Below are 25168 nucleotides of genomic sequence, written 5' to 3'. Positions count from 1 at the left end.
TCGTTTCACCGTGGCGTCCATCTTTCGAAATAGTGTTTTTTCTTTTTATAGAAAACTATTTGGCAAATTTAATTTTTCACTTTATTTACAACAACAAACGCGATTTGATTGTTATCTGTCATTAATATTATATATAGAGACAAATTGACTTGTCCTAAACCAATAAGGTTATATTTGCCTTAAGTTGGCTTCAACCAATTAAAATGATCAAATATTTTGTTAAATGTGGTTCTGCGAGTTATGGTATTTTCCCTCGGTCCTTTTTGCTGGGCCTAAGATATTACTTGCGTTATAGTGAACATTTACATCAATGTCTGTTACAATTGGTTTTTTGCGGGATGAGTTGTGAGCGAACTTGTTGGAAAATGCTTAAACTCGATCTATGACCGAAGTTTGACTTGCATGGCACGTTTGATCTGTCTATGTTTCCTTTTATGGCCGTTAGCATTTAAACAATTGACAGAAAATGGGTAGTCTACCAAAAGAACAGACAGACACAGGATTTGCCTAGCCATTCAAATTCCTGAAGATTCCTACCCTTATAATATAATAATATTCCCTGCGATAACATGAGCAGTAGTTCGTAACTCGAACTCTTAATCTCATTCAAGGAAGGGAGACGTAGGATTATCATCACGATCAGTGACCCTCTCCCGAACTGATGTAGTTGTTAAATAGTGTGTTCAAGAGAAGAGAAGACACATAGACAGACAACTAAACGTTCGATAAGCATGCACGCAGCTAGATAGACATGCAGACAGACTGGCAAGCAGACATACTGAGGAAAAAATGAAGGCGATGAGTTCCATTTGAAAAACATAAGCCAATGAAGAAAATGCTATGTTTATGGGATCCTATAATGTGGATATCTACAGAAATCTTGTCCACGTTCACTCTCGGTTGGGCATGCGAAAGAGTGAACAGAGTCAAGGATAGTCGGGAACAATTTGAAATCGAAAATATAAACGCAAATTTTTGATAATGATATTTTTATTCAAGCATTTAATATTTCTTTATAGCGTGTATAAAATTCTGGCCTGTATTTGGCTTAGTTTTGGTCATCATTGTGTGAAACACTTAAAATACCTCATATTACATTGGCACACTTTTTTCGTGTTATCGATGGCACTTGCAAAAATTTGGAACAGCTCGCATTTCTTCATATGTAGGCAATGAGTTAAAAAATTTAGATTGAGACAAAACAAATCAACGAAAATGACGACTAATGAGACCTACTCTTACTATTTACGTAACTAAATACCAGAGGCAATTTATCATAGAGTTTTAGTATCTTAGCAAAGGTCAAGTTATAATGTTGAAAGAAATTCTATAAACATAAGAGATGAAAGTTCAAGTAAACAATTTTTCGGTCCAATGCCTCGAGTATTGTTTTAATTTTTGTATCGATTCCAGCTTAAGTTGAATACGATGATCTGCTTGATACATCTATCCCCGAGAGATGAGGGATATATCCGTTTTGCCAAAATGTTTGCAACACTATCATCAACCCCGCATCCGAAACCCCACAAAGTATATATACTCTTGGTCAGCATTCAATTCTAAGCCGATTTAAATACGCTCATCTGTCCGTCTGTGTAATGTCTGTTGTAAATATTTTTCTAGTTGGAAGTCGCTGTACGCACATTAGTACTGACAATGGGCCAAGAGAAAATGTCCGAAAGACACGCCTACAGAATCACGTAAAATGGGAACACCTTTGTCTTTCAAAAGAAATAAAAAAGAATTGGGTTTCTACTCATTACTTATAAACTTCAGCAGATAAATGTACAAAAATTTGAACGTAGTACCAGTTCAAAAATGGAAAAAAATTGACCACGCCTACCCAATATTATAGTGTATCAAAATTTAGTTTTCCTTCCAATAATTTTATATCTGCAGGAACATGCTTCAAAACCCACATCAAGTAAATAATAAATTCTTGGCTAGTTTCAAATTTGGAAAGCACGTAGACATGTCTGTCCGTTCGTCTGTCCATTTGTCTATTTACGCGACTGTATAGTATTTCTAGCAAACGTTCTTCCGTTAGCGAAAATGAAGATATCGCCTACAAATTTGCAAGAGAATTTGGAAGTGAGCCAAACTTTTCCAAGGACGCGGCTACAACGCTCACAACGCTGCCTATCCGACAGAAACTTTTATTTTGAAAAAAGAAAGAGTCGATCGCACTCACTCCGTATTGTAGAGTATCAAAATTTAATTCTTTTAATTTTTTTTTTTTTTTTTTGTTCTTTTTAGGATAACGGTGGTAGGTATAATATAATAATAATAATATAGCAGATTCGATCGTAATGGAATAATTGGTTCTAGATCAAGCGCTATCTTCGAGCTCCCCTTATCTTTTTTTTTTGTCGTTGAATAAAGTGAGGTTTATCAGTCAAGGACGTAGAACTGGGATGCTCTTTAGAAGCTTAACGTGGGCTCCCGCCGTCAAGACTCATGCCCACGGTCCCAAATGACACACAAAAGGAATCACTCCTCACACATGGGGCGATTAGTCCGGGTTTGTACCGCACGTTATGTATATGACATGTTCAATGAAAGGAATTCGAAAATGGCAGAAATATTTGCTTATATGGATCGAAATTGTTTGCACAAATCTTACCGTCGTTATTTTGCTAAGACAAGGATCTTGATCTTCGGCTTTTTTTATAATTAATTTTAATTTTGGCTGTCGAGGTTGACGGCGCTCATACAGACTGCGTTTGCGATGCGACACGGGTTTTCCCCGTAGTACAACATCGTCACAATTATTTTTTTGCAAATCCATATTAAGTTGCTCTACTTGATTATTTTCCTGTTTTTCACTAGCGGAACTTAAATTTGATTTAATACTTATGTGGCAAGGAAACCGCGTAAATTTTTGTTTATGTTCATAACGACGTAACAATTCCAATTTGTCCTCTAAGCTGATATTATTAATGCGCAAAGCATGGGCGTCTAAGTTGCGTATGGCATCGATAATATCCGGTTGTAGGCTGCGCGCGTAACCATAGTGTCTGAGAGGATTGCTTCTTGGCAACGGTGTTACCAAATCTGTCCCTTCAGCAGCTATTCTCGCCTCGTCATCAATGTCTTCTGCAGTTACGTTACTGGAAGCTTTCATACCGTTTTCAAAGTCCTTCGCGCATATATTAGTAACTTTTGCGGAATTAATGGTTCGCAAATGAGTTTCGAGTTCTTCTAAAATCACATTTGTCTCTTGAGGTTCAATGCTTTTCTGTAATAATAAGTTTTCACTCACATCTATTTCGTTATCATTTTCTTTGCCAACTAATGCTCGATTGTGGTCAAAGTTAGATTCTATTCTAATATTTTTTGATCGGATTTTTTTATGCTGACTTTTAGTACGAAAACAATGTTGCTTATCTTTTTCATTGAGCAGACTTGGTGTCGTTTGTATTGAAGTTTGAATAGCATATAATTTGTTATCAACCTTCTCGTTGCTTATCTTGCGATGTGACATTGTGTTTGTTGTTTTATCATTTTCGTTATTATCGCCATGTGCCAGCTTATCAGATGTACTCGTTGAGCCATCGGGCCCATTGACAATTGTTAATTGTGATCGTGTCACCTTTAATTTGCCCTCTTTTGTATCACCTTCGCAATGATCCAGTTGTAAACATTCCTCATACAAATTTTCATGTATAAGTTGGTTCTGTAGGGGCGATTTGCGAAAGATGTTCGCGATCTTTGTAAAACAATTGCGCATCGTTTTTACACTTAAATCGAAAGTTTCGGTCGCGATTACCGCACAATTACGTATTGACTTGTTGGCGCAAGATATATGCCAGGTTTAATTTTGCGTAAATGATCAATTAATTATTTGAATTGAACATAATTGTTTAAATTTATTTAAATTAAACTTAATATTCCGGCACTGTTGCATGCATGACTGTATACTTTTTTACAAATATAGTAATGCAATATAAGTGCATTCTTTTAAAGTTCTTTAATAATTTTGAATATTACACCCCTACGAAAGTATGTTTAATTTCTAAACAATTTGATTTAATTTGTGTTTTTTTGTTTTTTTTTTTATCACTTAATTTTTTGATTTTTTTTTTTTTTGATTTTTACACTAGATAATCTATGCATATATTTAAATTGATTGCGTTCTCCTTCTATTGCCAATAGTTTTCGTGACGACGATAATAGCCTTAATATTAAATGAGGGAGAGCTTTATTTCGTATTTTATTATATTAAACGATATTTTGTTTTCTGTTTCCCTTTTCACCGTTTCGATAACGATAAGGCAAATTATCTTTTTTCATACCTTTAACATACATAGGCAAGAATATACAGTCAGTGACAAAACGGAGGCAACATCTTTAAGGGCGAAAAAATTATAACGTTACATATGTATTCTCTTTTGGTCGGTGTTTTAGTACCTCTTTCAAAAAAGATGAATGCTTGCATGCAATTAATGTTGCGTTACTTAAACAAAAATATAAAAACAATTACTTAGTTTCGGCGTTTCTCTTATCTCACATATGAGATCGTTCCAAGCTTGTCCGTCCGTCCCCCCGGCTGATGTCCGCGTGTGTATTGTGGTACAAGGGTATATTAAATTCGTGTGGATGTATGCTACACCGAGAAGGAGTTCAGATACATCCAGCTTTTATTATACCGATCGATTCAAAGTCGCTTTCTGAATCGATTTGAGGTTGTCTGTCCGTCTGTCATGATCGGGAAATTTGTCTATACCGGCATGTGCCGGAGTTAGAATCACCTTCAGAACCATTTCCTGAATTGATCTAAGCTTGTACGCTAAGCCTGTCTGTTGGCCCGTCCACCTGTTCGTCTTGTGTTCAACCTACAGATCGCAATTTCCAGATATTTTAGTGAAGGTTGGTACATCAACATATTTTGGTGCAAAGACGAACGCTATTAAACATGTTTAGGATTGGATGACTTTCTCAAATAAAGCCTCAATTTAATCTATCGTTTCATAAACGTAGTGGGCCGTGGTACGGTGCTTTTACTTGTTTCGACTGATTCTTCGATGAGTCATGGGCTACATATTTTATTCCGATTTAGATCAATAGCTTTTTTGATTTTACCTTTTCATCTCAGTTTTTCCAATTCAAAAAGCACTTCACAGTCAAACGGCGAGAAGGACAGACAGACTGGACATGGTCAAATCGTCTGGCATTTAGCTGATTTTTGAATTTAACTTAAAAAGAGCATTAAAAAATAATAAGCACAAGTTTGTTTTTGTGGATAAAATTAGAGGGACGACAGCGTAGCTGCCACAGACAAATTTAAAAAATTTAAAAATTAATTTTTAAGATAACGTAGACACTAAATTATTGTTCTTTTATATAGGTGTGAATCTTAATGGATTAAGCTGGTTTTCAAAATCGGCCAAAAGGAGCGACAAGCAAAAATTTCATTGCAAGTTTGTTTTTGTAGACAAACTTAAAGCATTGTAACTACAGTTGCAATTGAAATGGTAGCGAGCACCTAGACGAACAGGAAGACCCGTTTCCGCGACCCGTCCTCTATGCATATTACTATGATTTCTATTCATTTGGCAAATCTAATAGACCCCTTGGTCTATTCAAAATGTTAATGAGATGTCGTGCTCGTTATCGATATTAGAAGACTGCTGACAGTATCGCCAAATAAGAGCGAGATGTTATGGTGTTTTATTGTGGCTGCGTAAGTTTAGGAAAATTACAACACAAATTAAGTAAATATCAATAACGTTGGCAGAAATTTTGTCATTAACTGTTCAAACTTTCATAGGTTAAAGAAAAAAAAAAAAAAAAAAAAAAAAACAATAAATCCCAGACTCTCGTCGCGCGCGCTCTCGCTTGCTATAAGAAATAAGAAACAGAAAGAAATTATTCTTTTAAGGAAATGAAAGCACTTCGTTAAATTATTTGTAATTTTTTTTTAAGCGTCAACAAAGGGGTAGCAGTGTAGTTTTGACTTCATTTAATATTTTACGTTTTAATTTCTTGAGATTGTTCTTTCATGAATTCTTAAATCACTTTGCATACGTTTCTATGGAATCATCCTTAAAAGCAATTCTTCATCGAGCTTTTTTAAATGCATATTCTAAATTCTCGATATGATCTCGTTCACTATTGTTGTTGTACTCTTTATTGCATGCACGTTTGCGACTATGTCTTTCTCGACATGCGGAAGAAGGTGACTGATATCATAAATGGAGCTTTCTATTAAGAAAGCTTTGTTTTCGTTGCGGACTGTATCCGTTGATGAGGCTGAAGGATGATGGTAACCAAGTCTCCCAATCTGTTTCGAAAATATTCTGGCCAGGTGGCTGTTGGTAATTAACGATTGCGACCTCTTGTTAATTTCAACGAAACCCAATGGAATCTCAATTTAATGTGAATTTTTTTAATTAAAAAGAAAAGAGCAAATCGTTTGAGAAAAAATGGCATCCTGACGTATCAAAACTTTCGACCTGCTATTAGAAGTGCTTGTGCTATATCCGACTTGAAGGAACTTCTTTAAACCGCTTTCCCTCTCAATCGCAATATTTTCTCGTACGTGTTTGTCATCTCCGCTCCATGAACTTTTCAATTAGCGTGGCACTTTTAACTTGTTCGCTTTTTAATCAGAATATCTGGCATGAACATATTTCTCCCTCTCTCTCTCTCTCTCTCTCTCTCTCTCTATCTCTCTCTTTCTCTCTATCTATCTATCATTATAGCACTTACTTGAGTGGAAAGTAATTTAAGCTAATGGAGGGCTCTCGACATTTAGTTTAAAGCAGACTGCCGTTCATTTCCTTAGTGTTATAAGACATTTCTCATTTTTTAAGGTTTCACGGTGGCGGTTAGGAAAAAATGCGAGGAGAAAAAAGGATAGGGGATGGACTGCGTTTTCTGATGTGATTACGGTTTGATTGGTTACTAGTTATTCTGAAGATTTCCAATGCAGTTTGAAAAAGATATCAAAAGGCCCTAAACAAGGAATAACTACGGTTAAAAAGGTTTTGCGTTCTATTGGTGATGCCAACGCGTTCAAGCCAATACACGAAAATGTTGAAATATGGGCGTACCAGGCGATCGATCAGTACATTTTTTTAAACTCATTTTTCAGACAGCCCTTAATATAATTTTTATTGAGTTTTAATTATCTATGTATTGCAGATTGTAAGTAAGTCTTTGTATTATATATCGAAGATACGTCTGAAGACGCATCGTCATTTTTCTCGTGTGAAGGTTATTTTTTTGTAATTTTTAAAACCTTGTGCGTATGTAGGAAACTACAATTCTCTTCTTATTCATTATGATCTGAGTTTCTGGTAACCATCTTCGAGTTTCATCGAAGACTTTATTAATAGGTTAGCGGATAAGTTCTGCCTTATTGCATTACCTACTGGGAATTTTACTTCTCAGATAAAGACAAACATGCAGAATGCATTATGTGAGCTCTTGTTATTACGCGTGGGATGTAAGTGGACTACTTTTCATATCCTATATCGGTTAGTTGCGAAAAGCAGAGTGAATAAAGTGCGCTTAATTTTATGTGCATTTGGATGCTACATGAGTCTCAGAAACGACCCAACGCGTCAATAGTAAGAACTTATATGACACGTTGGGAAATGAAGTTGTAAATATTCGGATCAGATGATTTGCCAAATTTAATACAGAGAATTTCAGCGCCCACGAAGATAGTGGCCTTAAGAAATAATGCTATGGCCCATGTGGGAAAGTAACCGACATATACCACTGTTGTACTGTTGATGAACGCATCAAATATCTTCAAACTCAAATGTTTTATTTTTTATGCGGTAGAACTTGGCCCCGAATCCAATATATATACGTTGTATAATTTTCGTGATATGGCTAATATTCAATTTTAGTAATTGCGGGTTGTCAACACAAAGCAAATACTTACCGGTAGCTCCTCTGGCACCTCTTCCTCTTCGTATGGTAATGAGATTCTTATGCCTGAAATTATAAAGAGAACAGAAACAGATAAATATTAAATTATAAATAGGGGACTTGAAGAAATGTGTACGAGAAATTTCATTCTTTCACAAATTTACAGCCTGCCATACGTTCGTAAAGAGAGTAATTTCAATATTTTCCTGCACTTCGGACATTTTAATTAAAGTCAGCCTAAGATCAAGATCTCAACGCGATTGTTACGTGGCCCGATTTTAAAAATAAATAATCATTAACCATTAGAACTTTTGTCGGTTTCATTTTCATTTTAACCGCTTCCCGAATGGATCGCATCCACTTTCAAATTTTATATCAGGAGCGTATGTAAGTAAAGAGAGATATGTGAGTAGTTTCAGCTTTCAATTAACCAAAGGAAAGAACAGAGGCGCTCTACATCTGATATTGCGGAAGTTAAAATAAACCGCCATGCTTTTGCGTTTTGAACCAGAAGTTATCGTCCAATCATTCACATCATTCGGGTTTTTGGAGATATTTTCCTTTCAAGTATGTAAGCCATTTATAAAATGGTGTGTCGATGGGCTGGGCCGTTTTCAGTCGTCTTCACCTGTCCATTGTTCCAATTTTTTAAACATTCGCTTCGATAAAAGTTGGTGCGAATTCGGCCCTGTTTTATACGGTCTTCCTTCCCATACCTACTATGTTTAGTTCAAACACAGAAGAATAATAAATATTTTTATTCTACCTTTTTTAAATCAAAATATAGTCAACGTATGTTGGCATGTAAAAGATTCACTAATTATGCCGCCCACACACTTTGAGATGACCTTCTGAATTATAAAAATCACAGTAAAAGAACCAAAAGTCTACGATCAATCTTCTCGATGACAATCCCAACACCTTTTCCAAAATAGTTGCGACTCTAATCAACCCAAAAAAAGTCTTATAGAATAGGATTTCAACGACTCGAAAACAGAGAGATCTCACGTATTGCACAAATTGAATCTCATAGATATTGAAGGTCGGTTTATCACATACCAAAAGCTGCTCTAAAGAGGAAGAGAAAAAAGATTTTGCGACAAATTGTAACTGATTGGTTAACTGCATTATTCTAATGCCAGATTAGAACAGCGTGTAGTTTCTTAGAAATTTTGCAAATGGAACGAAGCAAGCACTAAAGTTGTTACGCAACATGCCGAAACGTGTGATAAATTGATCTTTTGGCATTTTAATGCCTCGAAAAAAAAATTTCGTTGCGGAATTCATATACTGACGATAACGAAGAAAAAACATAGAAACTAGTGACGAACAATACTTTGGATAAAGCATAATGCCATGTAAAAATACCCCATGTATATATATATATATATATATATATATATGTGTATACAATATACTATGCACTAAAGGCATACACACGTATATACTTAATAGTCTCGTAAATAGGCTATCTTGCTAGGCGACAACACTTTCTTTATCGTAACTCTTTGGTGTTCTGTTATCTTAAAGTTAACAGTTCAACGTACAGTTCAACTTAGGTCCCTTTTGACGTCCAATTAAATGCGACATCTCCCTTATTATAAGCGAAAAATTTCGGGCGCGATTAATAATAAAAAAACCTATTAAGCTTTAATCTAGGTCAAGCGAAGCGTAATGTTAAGACGAAATTTCAGGTAAAGGCGGCAACTGCAAGTTGGAAATTTATATTGAATTTATTTAGGAAAGCGTGGAAAGTAAATTGTACCCACTGTATGCGTGAGTTGCTAAGCTGATCGCCACTTTTGAATTTTCAGGTTTAATATTTCTTTACCTAATTGTTTTTCTAGAAAGGCTTTTGAGTAACCGAAATCTACTTCGACATCATCGTATCCTTCATAGTGTACGTCAAGCCTTTGCGCTAAAATTTCAACATTCGGCCTGGTTTCACTTTGCAATCGGATTGACGGCGTTGACGGCCGTGTTAGCACATCGGGGTGCAATTGTGATTGCGATTGAGTCGCACCTTGTCCATTTGATGGCCCCACCGGTCGTGGAGCTGCAAAAAGATTTTGCGTAATTAATCCAAAGAATTTAAGTAAAACACGATAAAGGAATTCGTTGGCGACTATTACCCCTTCCTAGAAATAACTTTCTGCGTTCTGTAGAGTAATTCGGCATTTACGAATCTTCCAAGCCTTTGACCTTTTTTTGAATTTGCATTTACCAAGTTGTGGTCTAACAACCATTTCTTAATCCGTTTTCGTAAAATTTTCATACAATTTTTTTTTAGTTTAACATATTGTGCGGGGTATCGGATAATTTGATGCTTTTTTTCGAACGTTTTTTGTTTTGTGAATGCCTAAAGAGTTCGTTGTTTACAGAATTTAGAATTTGATATTTTATGTGAAAATTTTAATGTGTAAAATATAAAAAAAAAAAAAACAATTATTTTTCATTCACTGACATATCTACTTTTGAATTCTTTTCTATTCTCTACGGACTTTCGTAATGAAATCCTATACAACGGCTTGGTAGTATTCATAGTTGCATTCACAATATATTATGGACTGTATATTTCCAACCTCCGCACCCATCGTCATAATGTATGTATAAATATGAGAATGATCGGTGATGTCCCGAATTTCTCAACTGTGTTGTGCGTGCGTCGCAAAAACCTTCAACCCGACCGATTATAAAATCACGTTTTCAAATGCAACGATTTCGTTGGGTACGATCGTAAGCAACGCACAGGCATTAAATCGTCTAGTTTTAGAAGTCCAGTAACAACCCGAAATACTGCGAAACGCGTGGTAACTTTAGCTGGATAAGATCAGGCATTCAATGGGTTAACCTACACTATGCAAAGATTCGAAAATTGCCTCAGTTGTAAAGTTTTGCTGCTTTACGACAAGGTTTCGCATCGCCAGTCTTGTCCAGGTGTGCTGGTCTCTAAGAGGTGGGATAAATCTGAGAATCAATCGATTTGTTCCTGCTTTAACGCTAACAATTTGTGTGTCCGTGTCGGGCAAATAAGCATTCACACACAATGCCTTGAATTGCCGATCGCGGCCAGATTAATATCAATTTTGTTCAACATCAGCTCACGAAATTCCAACGACGATAAGTCCAATGATTCAAAAAAAAAAGAAGAGAAATAAGCCATGACTTGTATTACGGTGCGTTAACAATAAAATTTATTTTGTGAGCTTTTATGACCCGCGTGGTTTTTTCTATGGATTCTTATATTGATATTCTAATCGCGCGGATTATATGAAAATCTAAGCAACCTATTTATCTTTATAGTTTAACGTCGTGCTCTATTTGGTCATGCCGTCTGGGATTGGAACACTAACCTATCCGACTCCTTGCATTCGCGTCTTTCAATTTACGTTCTGACCTGTATGGCTGCTGAATCCAAGAAAAGGAGCAAATGCCCTTGATATTTTCTCGAAACCTATCTCTGATAAGATCAGAATTGCGAATTGGTTTGTAGGTCAGCGCATTTCCGCCCGATTGCCATGATCTACCTTGGCAGCAATCACGTACGAAAAAGGTAGCTTTTGCTTTTGTTTTGAGCTGTTTTCTAGGTTTCCGATCGTCTTACAAATAATGTTTCAATTCACAAAGAGGTAACCCTAAACTTGCGATACGAATAGGCTAACTCAATCTACGCAATAATAATACGGGAATACGTAAAATAACAACTTAAGCAAAGTGTGAGAACAAAACGAATTTGAGAGTTTGATCCTCACAACCGTTCCCAGTTATTTTCAGGGCAAAATAAAAAATTTTACCTGTAAAAACTATTGAATAAGAAGTAGAATTTTATATTAATATAAAATAAATATTTAGAAGAGTCAACGAATGACTTACGCAGGCTCAGCTAATGCGCGCCAAAGATCTTTCGCCTAATGTCAGTCAAAAGATCTAATAATTAGCAGTCCGATTAGAAAATTTAGTGGAAAAGGAAAGTTTTAATAAGAGATCAAGCTATACTGCTAGTCGTCGTTAGATGCGACATTCTCTTAGACTGCAACGACTATAGAAATTTGAATCGCCATTTCAATAAAAATACAGTTGAGGATAGAAGACAAATTAAAACGTTGTTGCCGATCGATCTCTACTATTAAGCACCGTAAAGCCGTTCGCGTAGTACAATTCCACGCTTATTTTGCTGGTAAAAACTTTAAAATTGGGACTCTCTCATGTCCTTATGTTTATCGTATACATCTATACTTAGCTTAGTACAGCTTTACTATAAGTGATGCAAGGTGTAAAAACATTTGCTTGAATTGATAGGTCGACAAGCAATAGATCGAAAGACAAAGAGACGGATAAAAAAATTACAAATCCTACGGATTATTTTAAAAGGCCCTCGTTTATCTAATTATGCAAAAAATGTTACTTACCCGGGATTTCAACGGCACCTTCTAGCGCCAACATGTTATCCAATTATTTCCAATCAGACTAATTTTTTAGAAATCACTTCCTTAGACGTAAACGTAACAGGACTTCATTTCAATCATGCACTTGAAATCATGCACTATCTTCTTTCGGAAACTTATATATCACAAGTGATGTTGTATAATGCAATAGTATGTAAGTGGCAAGGGTGCTTCAATGTTTTTATACCTGATATATGCATGTATACGTGTCAAGGCAAAATGTAACTTAAGTAGCTTAACAAATATTCAGCACATGCGACTGACTATGTTTCAAATCTGTATTGAAGGAGTTACGTTCCTAATTTCTTCCACCTCCTAACTTCCTCTATCTAAGCCGTTTTGTATGTTTGTCTGCGTATCGCAACACTCAAAATGACTTAAGATAAGATCATGTTTCTTGGATCAATCGTTCCAGAATAGCTTTTTGATTCGATTTAAACCAGCCGATCCGCCTGCCTGTATGCCTGTCTGTCCGTCTGATATCTGCTCGTGGATTTAAACCACAGGCCCCAATTTCCAAGATTCGCACACTATTTTTGATGCACTGACATCCTTTCATCATCAAAGGGCGAACCAATCTTACGACCAGTCTATATAATATAACGTCGCATTTTAGAAAAGTCGTTAGACGGAAAAAATTGGTCAATATGAGTGTTTCGCGAAAAATTAGTAATAAACAATATTTTGCTGTACTAAGCGAAACTGAAAGATTTAGATGATGTGGGACCATTTTTTCAAATTGCTACTACATATGTTGCCGAAATGACCAAATATCCATGCGCCAACAAGGTCCAATTTTTATAATGGAAATTGATCCACAATATGGTTTTTTTTTTTGGTGTTTTCTCAGACGAATCTCCATATAAAACCTTTTCGAAAACTCGTTAGACCCTTCATCATTTGTGATGCAAGAGTAAATTTAGTTTGTGCAGATGTACGCAACACTAAGAAAAACTTGAGATACAGAATCTCTTTCTGAATCTAGTCTGCCCTCCTGCCCGTTTCGCTTTCTAGTGTTCAACCCACAGACTGCCATCTTTCACAAGCTTCTCGGCATCTGGCTCCACTGACCTTAATTTTCCGCTTATTTTACGTAAACGGTGTAGCTGAATAAGGGAAGGGCAAATCTCCTCCTAGTATTATTTAATTGATAGAGTACCCTAAAAGCACCATAATAGTCAATGTAAGTAGCTTACTGGGCGATGTATGATCATCTTCGACCATGGACTTAGCCTATTGTAAAACTGCTTCCCATTTTCTCTCTCCCTACATACAATCCTTCATCAGCATGTTCCCAAGTATGTGGGTAGCCGTTAACAAAAAAAAAAAAAAACTAACTAAAGCAAAAATGTCGTGGAAATATAACATATTTTGCAAAAATTGCAACAAATTAGTTGTAATGTCATAATATCTTCAAACATCGTACGCAGTGCTGATGGAACATGTGGATAAAACCTGCAGAGACGGAATTTGCCGTTTTCCTCCACGATGGAGAAGGTCAAACCTATTAAGGCCATAACGAAATTTTAGATGCCCATCTCTTCGGGCACTTCAATGGGCCCAACAACAATAAATACTAAAGCCAAATTTCTGATCGCTCCACAATCATTGGACAACGTTAAAAGATCGTACTAAAGCCAATGCCACTCGGCCAGACATTGCTTGCAATTTATGTTTATTTTGCCTCTAAAAGCAAACATAATTAAAAGCCAATGCATTTTATCAGATACAGCTTTTCAATCGAACAATATTTTCATATTCATATATATTCGTATTTTAACTAACGTCTCATTTTCGTAAAACAAAAAAAAAACAAAAAAAAAAAAAAAACCAAAAGAAATATTAGTTTATTTACAGATAATAAAAAACACGTTTTTTTGTTATATCATGTATGCAGGTACGTGTGTGTGTAAAGAGGGGGCGCCCGCTCTTACGTATACATACATATATGTTTGCGAATGTGTATTTAATATGAGATTTTGCATTATTTTAATTTCATTTTCTTCTAAATTCGATTTCTTAACTGAATCGATTTTTGATTTCGTTCGTTTAATTATCGGTTATGATTTTAATGAAATCCATTTTCAAATGGACTTTAAGTTTAACGTCAAACCAAATGTGCTCTTTTAACAGTTGTTTTCATGTTCACGAGTCGATCGTCGTAAGAACGTATGAAAAAGGAGCGGGTTTAAAATGCATTTTCAATAACAAATTAGCCGTTGAAGTTGATAGTCATGCTCTTTGAATGCGTACATACATGCATATAAAGGTAGAAAATTTAACTTTTCGAATAATTTAATGCGAACACTTGAAACAATTCAACTCAGCATAATAATAATGATATTAGCACGTACGAAAGTTCATTTACGTTATTTTACAGATTAATTTGTATCGCAAAATTAGATAAACAAAATGAAATAAAAATTATTATAAAAGAAGAAAAAATAAATAAATAAATAAATAAATAAAGCACTTTCGTTTGAGAGTCGACCGTTTAAATAACTGATCACGTTAAATAAATGAGGGCAACTAAGGCAACTAAACGCACCAAGCAAACTTATCTAAACAAATCAAGTTTGACGTGCTGAACATAAAGTAGTGGTTAATTTAGCAGTTGCGTGCACAATGGAGGAGTAAAGTTGTAAATATTTATACATATCTATATGAAGGAAAATTTTGTACAATTGTGCGAAATTTCACAGAAGATAATAGAGTTTAATTCTACTCTTATTTATTAGATAATTGAATTAATTTCTTTCCTTTTTCATATATTTACGTTCCCCACGTTTCATTTCCGCTTGTTGCAATATGCCAAAGCAATCGCTTTAATCGCTTTAACTATCGATAATAAATTTTGCCGTTCAATAAGTGTTAATTAACTGAGGCATGGCACAAACTTTGTATACCCAATAACACAGAACATTATTTTTCATTTCCATTTTTAGTAAATTTTCAAAACAAAAACCAGAGTAAGAACGCACTTAAAAACATCGAATTGAGAGAGTTAACTAAAGCTAAAGCTATTATCAATCTAAGGAGACGGCTTAGTTCCAAAACCAAAATACAAATATATACACAAATCTTCGAACATGATCAACAACAAATGTTTTGCACCTCTCAAGCCAGAAGATTATCATATGCAATGACTATGGGCTAAAGATCGTCTCCAAAGTTTTAGAGACAACGGAGATAATTGAAAAGCAGCGAAGCATATGTGTCTATTTCTAAACAAGAATTCTTAGCAACAAGGTCATACGACTGGCACCTGACGACTAAGGACCACGCCTGCGTGGCTATTATTTCCCATACAAGTTGCAAGAGTTCTTGTCTTTGGTAAATTTATCGAAGAGTCAATACGGCCGTGAAATCCTAACTCGAAAAATCACTGTATACATATATCCATGATTTTTAAACTTGTGTGAAAGTCTTACGAAACAAATCCATACCTAACCCAAAATTTTAAATCGTTCTCTTAAATAAGCTGCCTACCTTGGCCTAACAAGGTCGCTAGGTGAGAGACGCAAAAGAAAACAAAGAAGAAAGGTCGCAAATATTCCACTAACTGTAGGCGGATCGATAAGGCAAAGTCATCGTACTCGCTGTACATTTCAGATCGATATATGTCATGTCAGTTGTTGATAATGCGTCAACAAAAGCTCACTTATATATTTCTGCTTTTCTTCCAACTTACTTTCTTAGCTCTTCCCCTTACCCAATTCATTTAGAATCCCGCGCTGCTAAGGAATATACAGAAATTTATAAAGTCGCTAGATTATTCTGAATGTTGGAAATGAAATTTGTTCCTTATTTATAGGTGGTATGTGCAAGAATCTAATGTATGCGGCTTACATTAATCTTTGTACGCATACATAAGTACACATATATTCTTACATGTGCTTCGGCACGTCCGCTCTATTCTTGTAATCAGTTTATGGTAGAAACAAAACACATTTACACATACTCGTATATTTTTATCAGGAATACTAGAGTTTTATGTGCAGGTGCCTGTCTACCTTAATTCGTAACCTAAATCTGCAAAAAAAAAAAACAGCTGTTATCTTTCATAACCTTGACAAAGAAGAAAAATACACCATTTCGTGAATCTATTAATGTTAAGCCTAAGCAGCCATAAATTAATCTATAACATAATTTATATAAATTTGAAGTTATGCAAAGGACCTCTTGCAGGCGAAGTTTTAGAAAAAGGTTTCTTCCTCTGTCAACAACAACCGTTTTATGCCTTCAAGGGGTAGATATAAAAGATTCAATAACATATGTTAAATCGCTTCTGTCTAAGATCGAATTTCGTGTTACACTGCAAAAAAGCAGCGATTAGGTAATAAACAACTTCTTCAATTCAAATTAGAAAGAATCATTCTAACTAACTCAAAGTCTAAAAAACAATCTCGAGGAAGGTAAGTGACAAGACGAAGAGAACTAAGAATTTAAAATTAATGTTACGTCTCTGGAAAGGCTTAAAGCACATACTTAGCCACAACAGATCAGTTGTTCGTTTAGCAGGGAGTTTCTCATTTCGTCAGAAAGATGCAGTGGTCGAGAAGTGTTTGATTTTTTTAAACGTTCAATCACTAAGGGGATGTGATGTCTTCTAGACGGTGTAACGCGGTAATAATAGGAAATTAAAAAACTAAATTATTACAATTATTATTATTTCAGCCAGAGAAATAAGTTCCAAGACTAAACTCTTGAATCACTAGGCTGTAAGGCTACCGCTTTTACTGAAAATTCTGCAGAACTTGAGATTTGAACCCACGACTATTGAGTTGTTGGTTGCGTCGGTTTGGCTTCTGGGCCGATCAGGCGAATTAGGTAAAAATTAAAATACATCATTTTTGCTGTATAGCTGTGCGGACGTGTCACAAGTGTGTTCTTTCGAAAGCTTGTCTCTTTCTCACGTTCTTTTGCAAGTGTGCGGTTGCGCCGACGGACAGATGATCGAGCAGACATAGTTAGGTGCATTCCGAATTTGAAACTGACCTGCACTTTTTATACTTTAAGGGATTTTTGAAGCTTGTTTCGGTGCATTACAAAGGTTCTCCTAAATAAATTTAATTATGACGTAATTGAGCAGAGGTGCTAGAGCGTTCTCCATAGAGTGCGCGTTCAAAGTTTTTAGATTCATCTACTATAGTTTTTGAGTAATGTTCGAAAGCTAATTTTGAATTTCCTCTGAAAAACAGAACTTTTCTCAGTTTACAGTCGGACGGAAGAACAGCCAGCCGGTCGAACGACAGGCGGACTTGCTTAAATCGATTGATATATATATATGTCTAGTAATCCTCCACGCTTATAAAGTGAAAATGTACAGCGCAGCCTACCTGCAAAAGCCTGACAGTGGTTTTGAAATCATCGAAGAGATATGCCAACGGAATGAAAAATCGGCTATTCATATGAGATATATCAATGGAATGAAAAATCGACTATTAATACACCGTACATATACTAAAATTTTCATTTATTTTCGTGATGAACTCCCAAGAGTTTCACCTTGCTTTTATATAAAGACAAACCTTTCGCGGAACCCTTATAAGGGACGGGGTCCACAACGTAATCGTAATTTATCAGAATTAATTTTCTTAATAAATATTTTGTTACAGAATACTAAAAATTACGCTTTGTTTTCATATCAGGACTTACTCTTTGCTAGAATATATTAGATGGATATTAGGTGGGGTTACGAAAAGTAGATGTATGTTGCTCAAATTCTGGACCGCTTTTTGCTTCGAGATGTTAAAAGTTAGAGCTTTTTGCATTATAAAGGTTTGCTTTGCTTTATTTTTGGCCAGAACGATTCTAGCAGTTCTAAGCGTCAAAACCATGACCCAACCAGTTCAAAGATGCCTGCGAGCCTTTTTTGTATCATGACGCCTTGCAAGTAAGGCTTTATACGAGGAGTAATCGTAAAAGTGGTCTGCTGCAATTAATTTTTGTAGCGTTTGCCTTTAGGGCGGAACACCAATTCTCATCAAAATGTCTTAAAAATCGAGACATGTACGTTATACACACATATATATATATATATATGGATAGTCAAGCTTATGTCGAAGCAGAAAACAGTTCTAAATCTAATGGTACAGTAAAGAGAGAGGTAAAAGGGGGTTAATTCTTTCTAGGCGTTACGTACATCCGACCAAATTTAAAACTTGTACCACAAGTGGTCTACGGTTTAAGGGCTTGAGTAAAAGAACGCGTAATTTGTAAATGTTTATAATATATAGCACACCAGGATTTTGAGTTTAGGAATAAGGTTACGTGGATTGGACTTAATCGGAAAATCGACGGCAAAAGGTTGGGGAATTCGTCAAGCAATTTGAAGGTGAATTTTAATCTCAAAACTAGGCTAGATGTGTCGGGAGAGGGTAAGGCGTTGAAATCGGTGTTCGTAAGAACCCCATCCCATCGTAGTGCGATTAAGGAAAGCCGCTTCTGAACCTATTTCGTAAAACCAATGCATTATTGCTATGATGAGGATTGGATAACTGAAGAACTGGTTTTTAAAAACCAGTCTTACCACACGAACAACAATTGTTTAGTAGTACACGAGTGAACGAATTTCTTCTATCAACGTTCAATAAAACCTAGAAGGTCTTTCAGTTTATTGATGTGAATAGATAATGGATAAGAAAATTAAATCGCCTGTATTTCTTGAAGACAGGTAAGTAAACTACATATACGTTTTAAATTTCCACCGAAAATGATTCTTAAAAAGCTTTCGATGAATGGATGATGGAGGATTCTGAATCTGTCTTAACGTGAGATTCTTGATATTGATGAAAATCTTTATAAAACCGATATCGGGCTTGATAAAAACAGAAACTACTTACCCCCTGTTGCTCGCTTTACAACACGATGAGTAAAATTTCCGAAAGCCGCTACAGTGACGATCGAATCTTTCTTTCTACTGCTTATCTGAAACAATAGATAAACAGTAACAGTAAATTGCATGCAAATAATATAATCAAAGTAAAATTTGGAGTTAATCTAATTGAATACTTTTGCTTGAATTCTTCACCCAAAGTTAGATTGACAACATAATAATATTGTCTTTTGACAGGAATGGAGTCGAAAGCACATGCCACTTCTAAGACACCCTTTTCAAAAGTGCTTATATTTCCAAAAATTTGGAACATATCAAATTTGAACGTCCTAACCTTCCAATACTTTCTCAATTTGAGCCGTTAGAAGGCACAAAGCATTTTCTTTCTATGTGATATGCCAGGCTTAACAACCTTGTTGTACCCATCACCGGAAGGATGAGAGGTATATTTATTTTGTCAAAATGTGTTAAACAGAGTTTAGAAGGACGCTTCAGAGTTCCTATGAAGTATGTATATTCTTGGCCGGCATCAGATTCTCAATCATTTAGAGTATGTCTCTCCATCCGTCTATCTCTCCTTCTGTGTAATGTCTGTTGTAAACATTTTTCCAGTCATAGAAACGAAGCTGTAAAGTTCAAATTTGGCGGCAACCTTGAAAGGTCAAGTAAGTCAAATCGCCCGAACAGATCAAAGCACACGCTTACAACGCTCACACTCCTATATAACAAAAACTGTCAACACCTTGTCTTCTAAAATTAGAAAAATTCAGCTGGGCCCCCGCAATATTATAGGGTATGAAAATTTAATTTTTTCGCTATTTTTAGTCTCTTTTAGAATAACTGCGATGGGTATAGAACTTGAGCGTTTTCTTATGATTATTCCTTCAGAATACCAAAACTGATGGCAACTTAAAAGAGCTATAATGAGAATACACATTGTTTACTTTGACGACTAGTGCCCGATCACCATGTCAGACCAGAGTGCCTTTGCTAAAAAAACAATATTCAATTCATATTTTTTTAATCACGTTTCAATTCACCTTTTCATAGTTGGCTTCATTTTTCGTTTGCATTGGATTCAGTAATGCTTGATTGCACAAGTCCTCTCCATTTGCAGCTGCTCTGTCACTTCCTAATCCACCGACTTGTATGCTGGTGTCACAACCATTTTGCAAACTACATCGACGTAAACGTGATCTCCGTATTTTGATGCAATAAAATAAATTGCCATTTTTTTCATGACCAGTCCCAATAGTTTCATCGGCAGTTATAGCCGTAGTGTTAGCGTCATTAGGCCTTGCCACGGCACTTGGAGAACATCCCATATTGTGAAATGATTTTCGACTTGTCTTCTTCGCTAAGTGTATTTTTATTTAGTAAGCTTATCAAATGAAACTTAATCTTTGACTTGAGCTTTAATGACCAGCATTATGGCACAGATGTTTGTTTCATCTACGTAATAGGTAATATGTTGTGATGTTTAAATTATTATTATTATTATTGTTGTTGTTGTTGATGATGTTGCCTTGTTCATTTGTTAAAAATTTGTTTCATTAAAATAAATATCGCAGTTGACGGCCTTTCATTTACAATATTGTGATTTACACAGCCAGTGTCTTGCACTTTTGATGCACACATAATAAGCTTACTTTTATTGCATTTGTTATACATATTCTTAATTATTGTTTATAGTGCTTTTACGCGTTCATCATCCAGCTGTCTTCCATTATCTGTAAAGACGTATGCAAAGAAAATGAAATTAATGAACCTGTCATCATGCATCGTGCAATTTATATGAGACAATAACACATGTATATATAAATGCAGAGAGCATTGAAAAATAATTTATATAATATAAACATAGCTTTATATGCTAGACCATTCCTTTTAAAGTAACTGTACCAAGTGTACCGCGTTATACGCTGTCTTTTCGTCATTTTCAACTTTTGGTCTTAAATGCTAAGTGATGGAAGTGGTAAGCAAAGAGATAAGGAGGCGGAGACAAAGAGTTGGGCTTTCTTCTTAGGAAAATTAAGAATTCTCCTTAGCTCTCAAAATATTCCGTCAGCGCTATAAAATTAATTAATGTCATTAAAATAGGGGGAAATAGAATAGTAATTAGATTGTTTTAGAAAAATTTGGTCTTGAAGAAAACTCTTGTTGAATACATTTGCACACTTGTGGGAATAAAGCCGCAGGGCATGGTAAAAAGCTTTGCAAAAAGTTACGAAAACTTTACTTATCTAGATTTGCTCTTTCAGGATGACAATGTTTCCAGACGAAGATGTAAGATCTTCTAAATACAAAAAATATAAATCAAGACAAGTAAAAACACTATAAACGCCTTACACCACCCCAATTCCTACTTATTCATATAAGGGCTTCTCAAAACATGGTGTTGTAGGACTGAGGCAAAGGACTGAGCGGATTTGAAACATATGCAAAAGCTTTTGTGCTTGGACCAAGGTTAGTGTACCAAATTTCATCAAAATATTTCACAAAATTGCGCCCGGCAGGTTGAATACAAGAACACATAAGGTACGGACAAAACGGCAGTCTACATCGATTAGTGTAATGAAATGTGGGTCTTTACTATATCCTTCTGGGTATTACACGTCTGGTACATTCTTAGTACATCCTTATACTACAAGACATGCGGGGTATAAACGTTTGGCCTCCAAATAGTTCGTTTCAAACTCAAGGACTCTGTTTGGAAGTTAGATGAAAAGTATCGTAAATATCTAGCTTATATTTAGCTTATATCTAGCTTACGGTAAGTACTCTATTGGGCAGAAATAACTTTTCACGTACCCGTTTAAAAAACATCCATGACAATGTGTAATATAAGATTATTTTAATTCTAACAGAGTACTGCTTGCTTTTAGGCAAATCTGTTAGCTAAAAATTTTGCATATTTTCAGGCTTTCGTCAAATATAAATAAGATGTGAATAATATCGGCTGTTCGAAGGAAGTCTTGGCCCATTCATTTAACCAGTCACCAAGCACAGGCGTGGCAGATTCATAATGAGAATATTTTCTGTTAACGAAGACAAATATTCTGTTCATAAAAACAAAATCTAAAAAATTTCTCTTTAGTTATTTTGAAAATTTGGAGAGAAATACTGTATTGCATATGGTATTGCCTATTACTTAACAAAAGAGTTTGAAAAGGCCTTGCAATGGATAACGGAACGTGACTTTAATTACATTTTTTGCTGATGATCACCTCATGGCGTGTTATGAACAATGATTTGATTGTATTTAACATTTCTTTCGTAGTGGTCGTGTTGTGTGGCCAATCCGTATTGCGACCTAAAAGATCTATTGCACTCGCCCATGTCTTTAGCCTTTCAGTTTTAGGATTCTTATGAATCGCGTCACCTTCTTTATTTCGGAGGGACATACAGTGTCTGAAGGTATTAACTATTCAGCTTACATCTAGATTCTGATTCTGCAGATGGCTTCGCATGCACGTAGAATGTGACGGCACGTTTCATTCTCGCAGAATCTGCGTGAATTGGTATCAGAGATGCTTGCCTGAGGTAATTATGGCAATACGTAAGACGCTTTTTCTTAGTAGTCGTTGCTTATTTGACGTGCCGGGTGATTTTATAAATTTTTCCGCTTGCCATTGTTTACATAAAGGTTTGGATCTGTCATGGCCACTCACACCCCATGTTAGCTAGGCAGTCAGCCCTCAATGGCGAACTTCGTTATGCTTGTAAAATTTAGTTAAAATAAAAGTATTTTCTTCGAAATCTTTTACGTGAGTTGTCCAAAGTACTGCATGGTTCCGCCCAATGTCTTTCGATTTTGAGGCACATTATGTATTGCTTGAAATTGGAAATTCATAGACTTTTATAAAATGAAATTAGAAATATTTTCAGAGTTGCTTTCGATCATTAGCATGAATTGCTGTTTATACACTGTAAGGCGTGAAGTTTATGTACTGAGCATTTAATACTCGATAAAGGCTATACTTTATATATGATGAAGTTAAATTTTTAAAATTGCTTTTCTTCAATCAAATACATTCGCATATTTATTTTTCTATTCAAAGAAGAACTCTTAGCATTCTTTTTTTTTGTGCTTTTTAATTATGGCAGACATTAAAACAAAACATTTCATATAAAATTCTATTTTCGATTTTATTTTCAATTCCTTCTTTTGGCATTCGTTCAATAATTCGTTGTATTCCATTCCCACTCTCTCTTCAGAAATTACTCTTAAGCATTTGTAGGCATCAGTAAGCTGAAATTGCTTATCAAAATTCTCCTTCTCCTTTGTTTTTTTTTTCTCAGAATAAAAAAAAATAATTAAAAATATTACAAAATAGTAAACTCATTAGGAATGTATGAATACAGAGACGATAGCGGAAATCGCTTTTCACGTATCATGACAATAAAGTGACATTCGTGCACGTTTCTATAAATCTGGAAACATCAAAAACAGACAATACTACGATAAATGCGAACAGATAAAGTTGCTGGGGAGACAAGAAAATTGACAGACTGTCCTTATCACGTTTCTGCCCGGAGTCAAACGCAAGATCACTAATTTAAGCGTAGAGTTTTTAAAGTAGAGAACAATAAAAGCGAAAATTATGTAGCGCTGCGTTACAACAACCAGTGATGCATATGAGAGTAGTATGTATGTAACGTAAAGACCGGTGTTAGGTATTACCTCATGGAGGCTGATTGATAATATTTCGCTTTTCTGCTGGGTGATTAGTAGCTTTACTTTCTAGTTTCCATTACCCCCTCTCTCCTCTCCTCCGCTATCTTATTAAGTGGCGCAGCTAACGGAACATTTTTGCTAGCGCTCCCAACTTTCGTACTGCCAATCATATTATTGACGATATTTCCCGGCTCGCTTTGGGCCATCCTTGCTCGAACCTTCTGCGGCGAAATATGGCGTGCTAATCAAATTCCTCCATATCGATCCAATTCGGACACAACAGAAAATCTGTGCAAGTACTTCCGGAAGCACCCGTCGCCAGTCAGAAAGGTAATAATTCGTCTCCACATCCGTTCTGCCAAACCACTGCACTAGGTTTGGACTAAGCGCGAACGTCTTCCTTACTTTCGGCGTTCTCTCAAACCATCTGAATTTCGTGGCAAAAGGACGTCCAGTTTGCCTTCATAAGCACCTATCTTTAGGTATCGTCGTCATAAGAATCGAAGCAATCAATAAATTATCAAGTGGAACAATTACAAATTAGAAACCTTACGGAACAGATGAGCACAGCGTGGTGAGTAGTGCACTGTATTTCAGTATTGTTAATGTTTTCTAGTTAAGTTTTCAAATATTTGGACAAACGTCATCACCGTGCCGCAAAACCGCGATATGGTGATTTTACCATAGGGATTTGCTTGGAGAAACGCACAATACTATTACGTCCAGCTGATGCCGTAGCAGATCTAAGACTCGTCACCGATAAGCACATTGTTCACTATATTATTCCATACCGCTTCATAGTCGCTCAAAATCGATGGAGTCGCATGAACGCTTCCCTTCTTTTACTCAACAGACAAGAACTTAAATGTCAACTTTGTGCGGTTTCTAGTTTAATGCAGATGTCCATAGGCAAGCTCCCGGACACAAAAACACAAATTACTGAAATACAACCAGTCAGTCAGTCGTTCAATAAACACTTTGTTTAGTTAAAAATCTCTGGGCTAGTGATTTGCACACGTATGTGTCGTCCAATCTACATCTGCTTTGTAGATTACAAATATCCATGAGGTGCTCTCGCACTATCATCTTTAGCGCAGCGCCCTAAAGACCTCACATTTAAGCTTTGATAAGCATGATAAACATACCCAAGTGATTAATGTCCGCCGTCATTAAAATGTTACGGTAAACATACATAATTAGCAATGAACGTTACATTGTCTGTTGTTTAATATAAAATTTTTCGTAAAGTTTATTAACGTCATTTGTCACAGTTAAAGGCCTTCGTAACCATGACCTTGGCTTTCAAATGAATTTATAATTTTG

The 25168-nt window shown here is 35.7% G+C and overlaps 1 protein-coding gene across 8 annotated transcripts in view; it reads right to left on the bottom strand.

Moving 5' to 3' along the window:
- Nucleotides 1-25168, bottom strand: part of LOC119639845 (high affinity cAMP-specific and IBMX-insensitive 3',5'-cyclic phosphodiesterase 8) — a 57075-nt gene that overhangs the window by 15069 nt on the left and 16838 nt on the right. For 3 of the 8 annotated variants that reach the window (XM_038037515.1, XM_038037518.1, XM_038037519.1), the window contains exons 2-4: nt 20208-20897; nt 19175-19259; nt 7898-7950 (exon numbers count right to left, since the gene is read on the bottom strand). In XM_038037515.1, coding sequence (XP_037893443.1) covers nt 7898-7950; nt 19175-19259; nt 20208-20492 — 423 coding nt within the window. In that variant the 5' untranslated portion in view covers nt 20493-20897. Of the gene's footprint in view, nt 1-2623; nt 4058-7897; nt 7951-12293; nt 12517-14586; nt 14672-19174; nt 19260-20207; nt 20898-21978; nt 22206-23851; nt 24739-25168 lie in introns of those variants that run through there. The other 5 variants (XM_038037516.1, XM_038037517.1, XM_038037520.1 and 2 more) reach the window with 5 other exon arrangements.

This window comes from Glossina fuscipes, unplaced genomic scaffold (genome assembly GCF_014805625.2).
Source record: "Glossina fuscipes isolate IAEA_lab_2018 unplaced genomic scaffold, Yale_Gfus_2 113, whole genome shotgun sequence".
Lineage (NCBI taxonomy): Eukaryota > Metazoa > Arthropoda > Insecta > Diptera > Glossinidae > Glossina > Glossina fuscipes.
The sequence above is the reverse complement of the archived record's forward strand: the minus strand, read 5'-3'. Positions and strand labels throughout refer to the sequence as shown.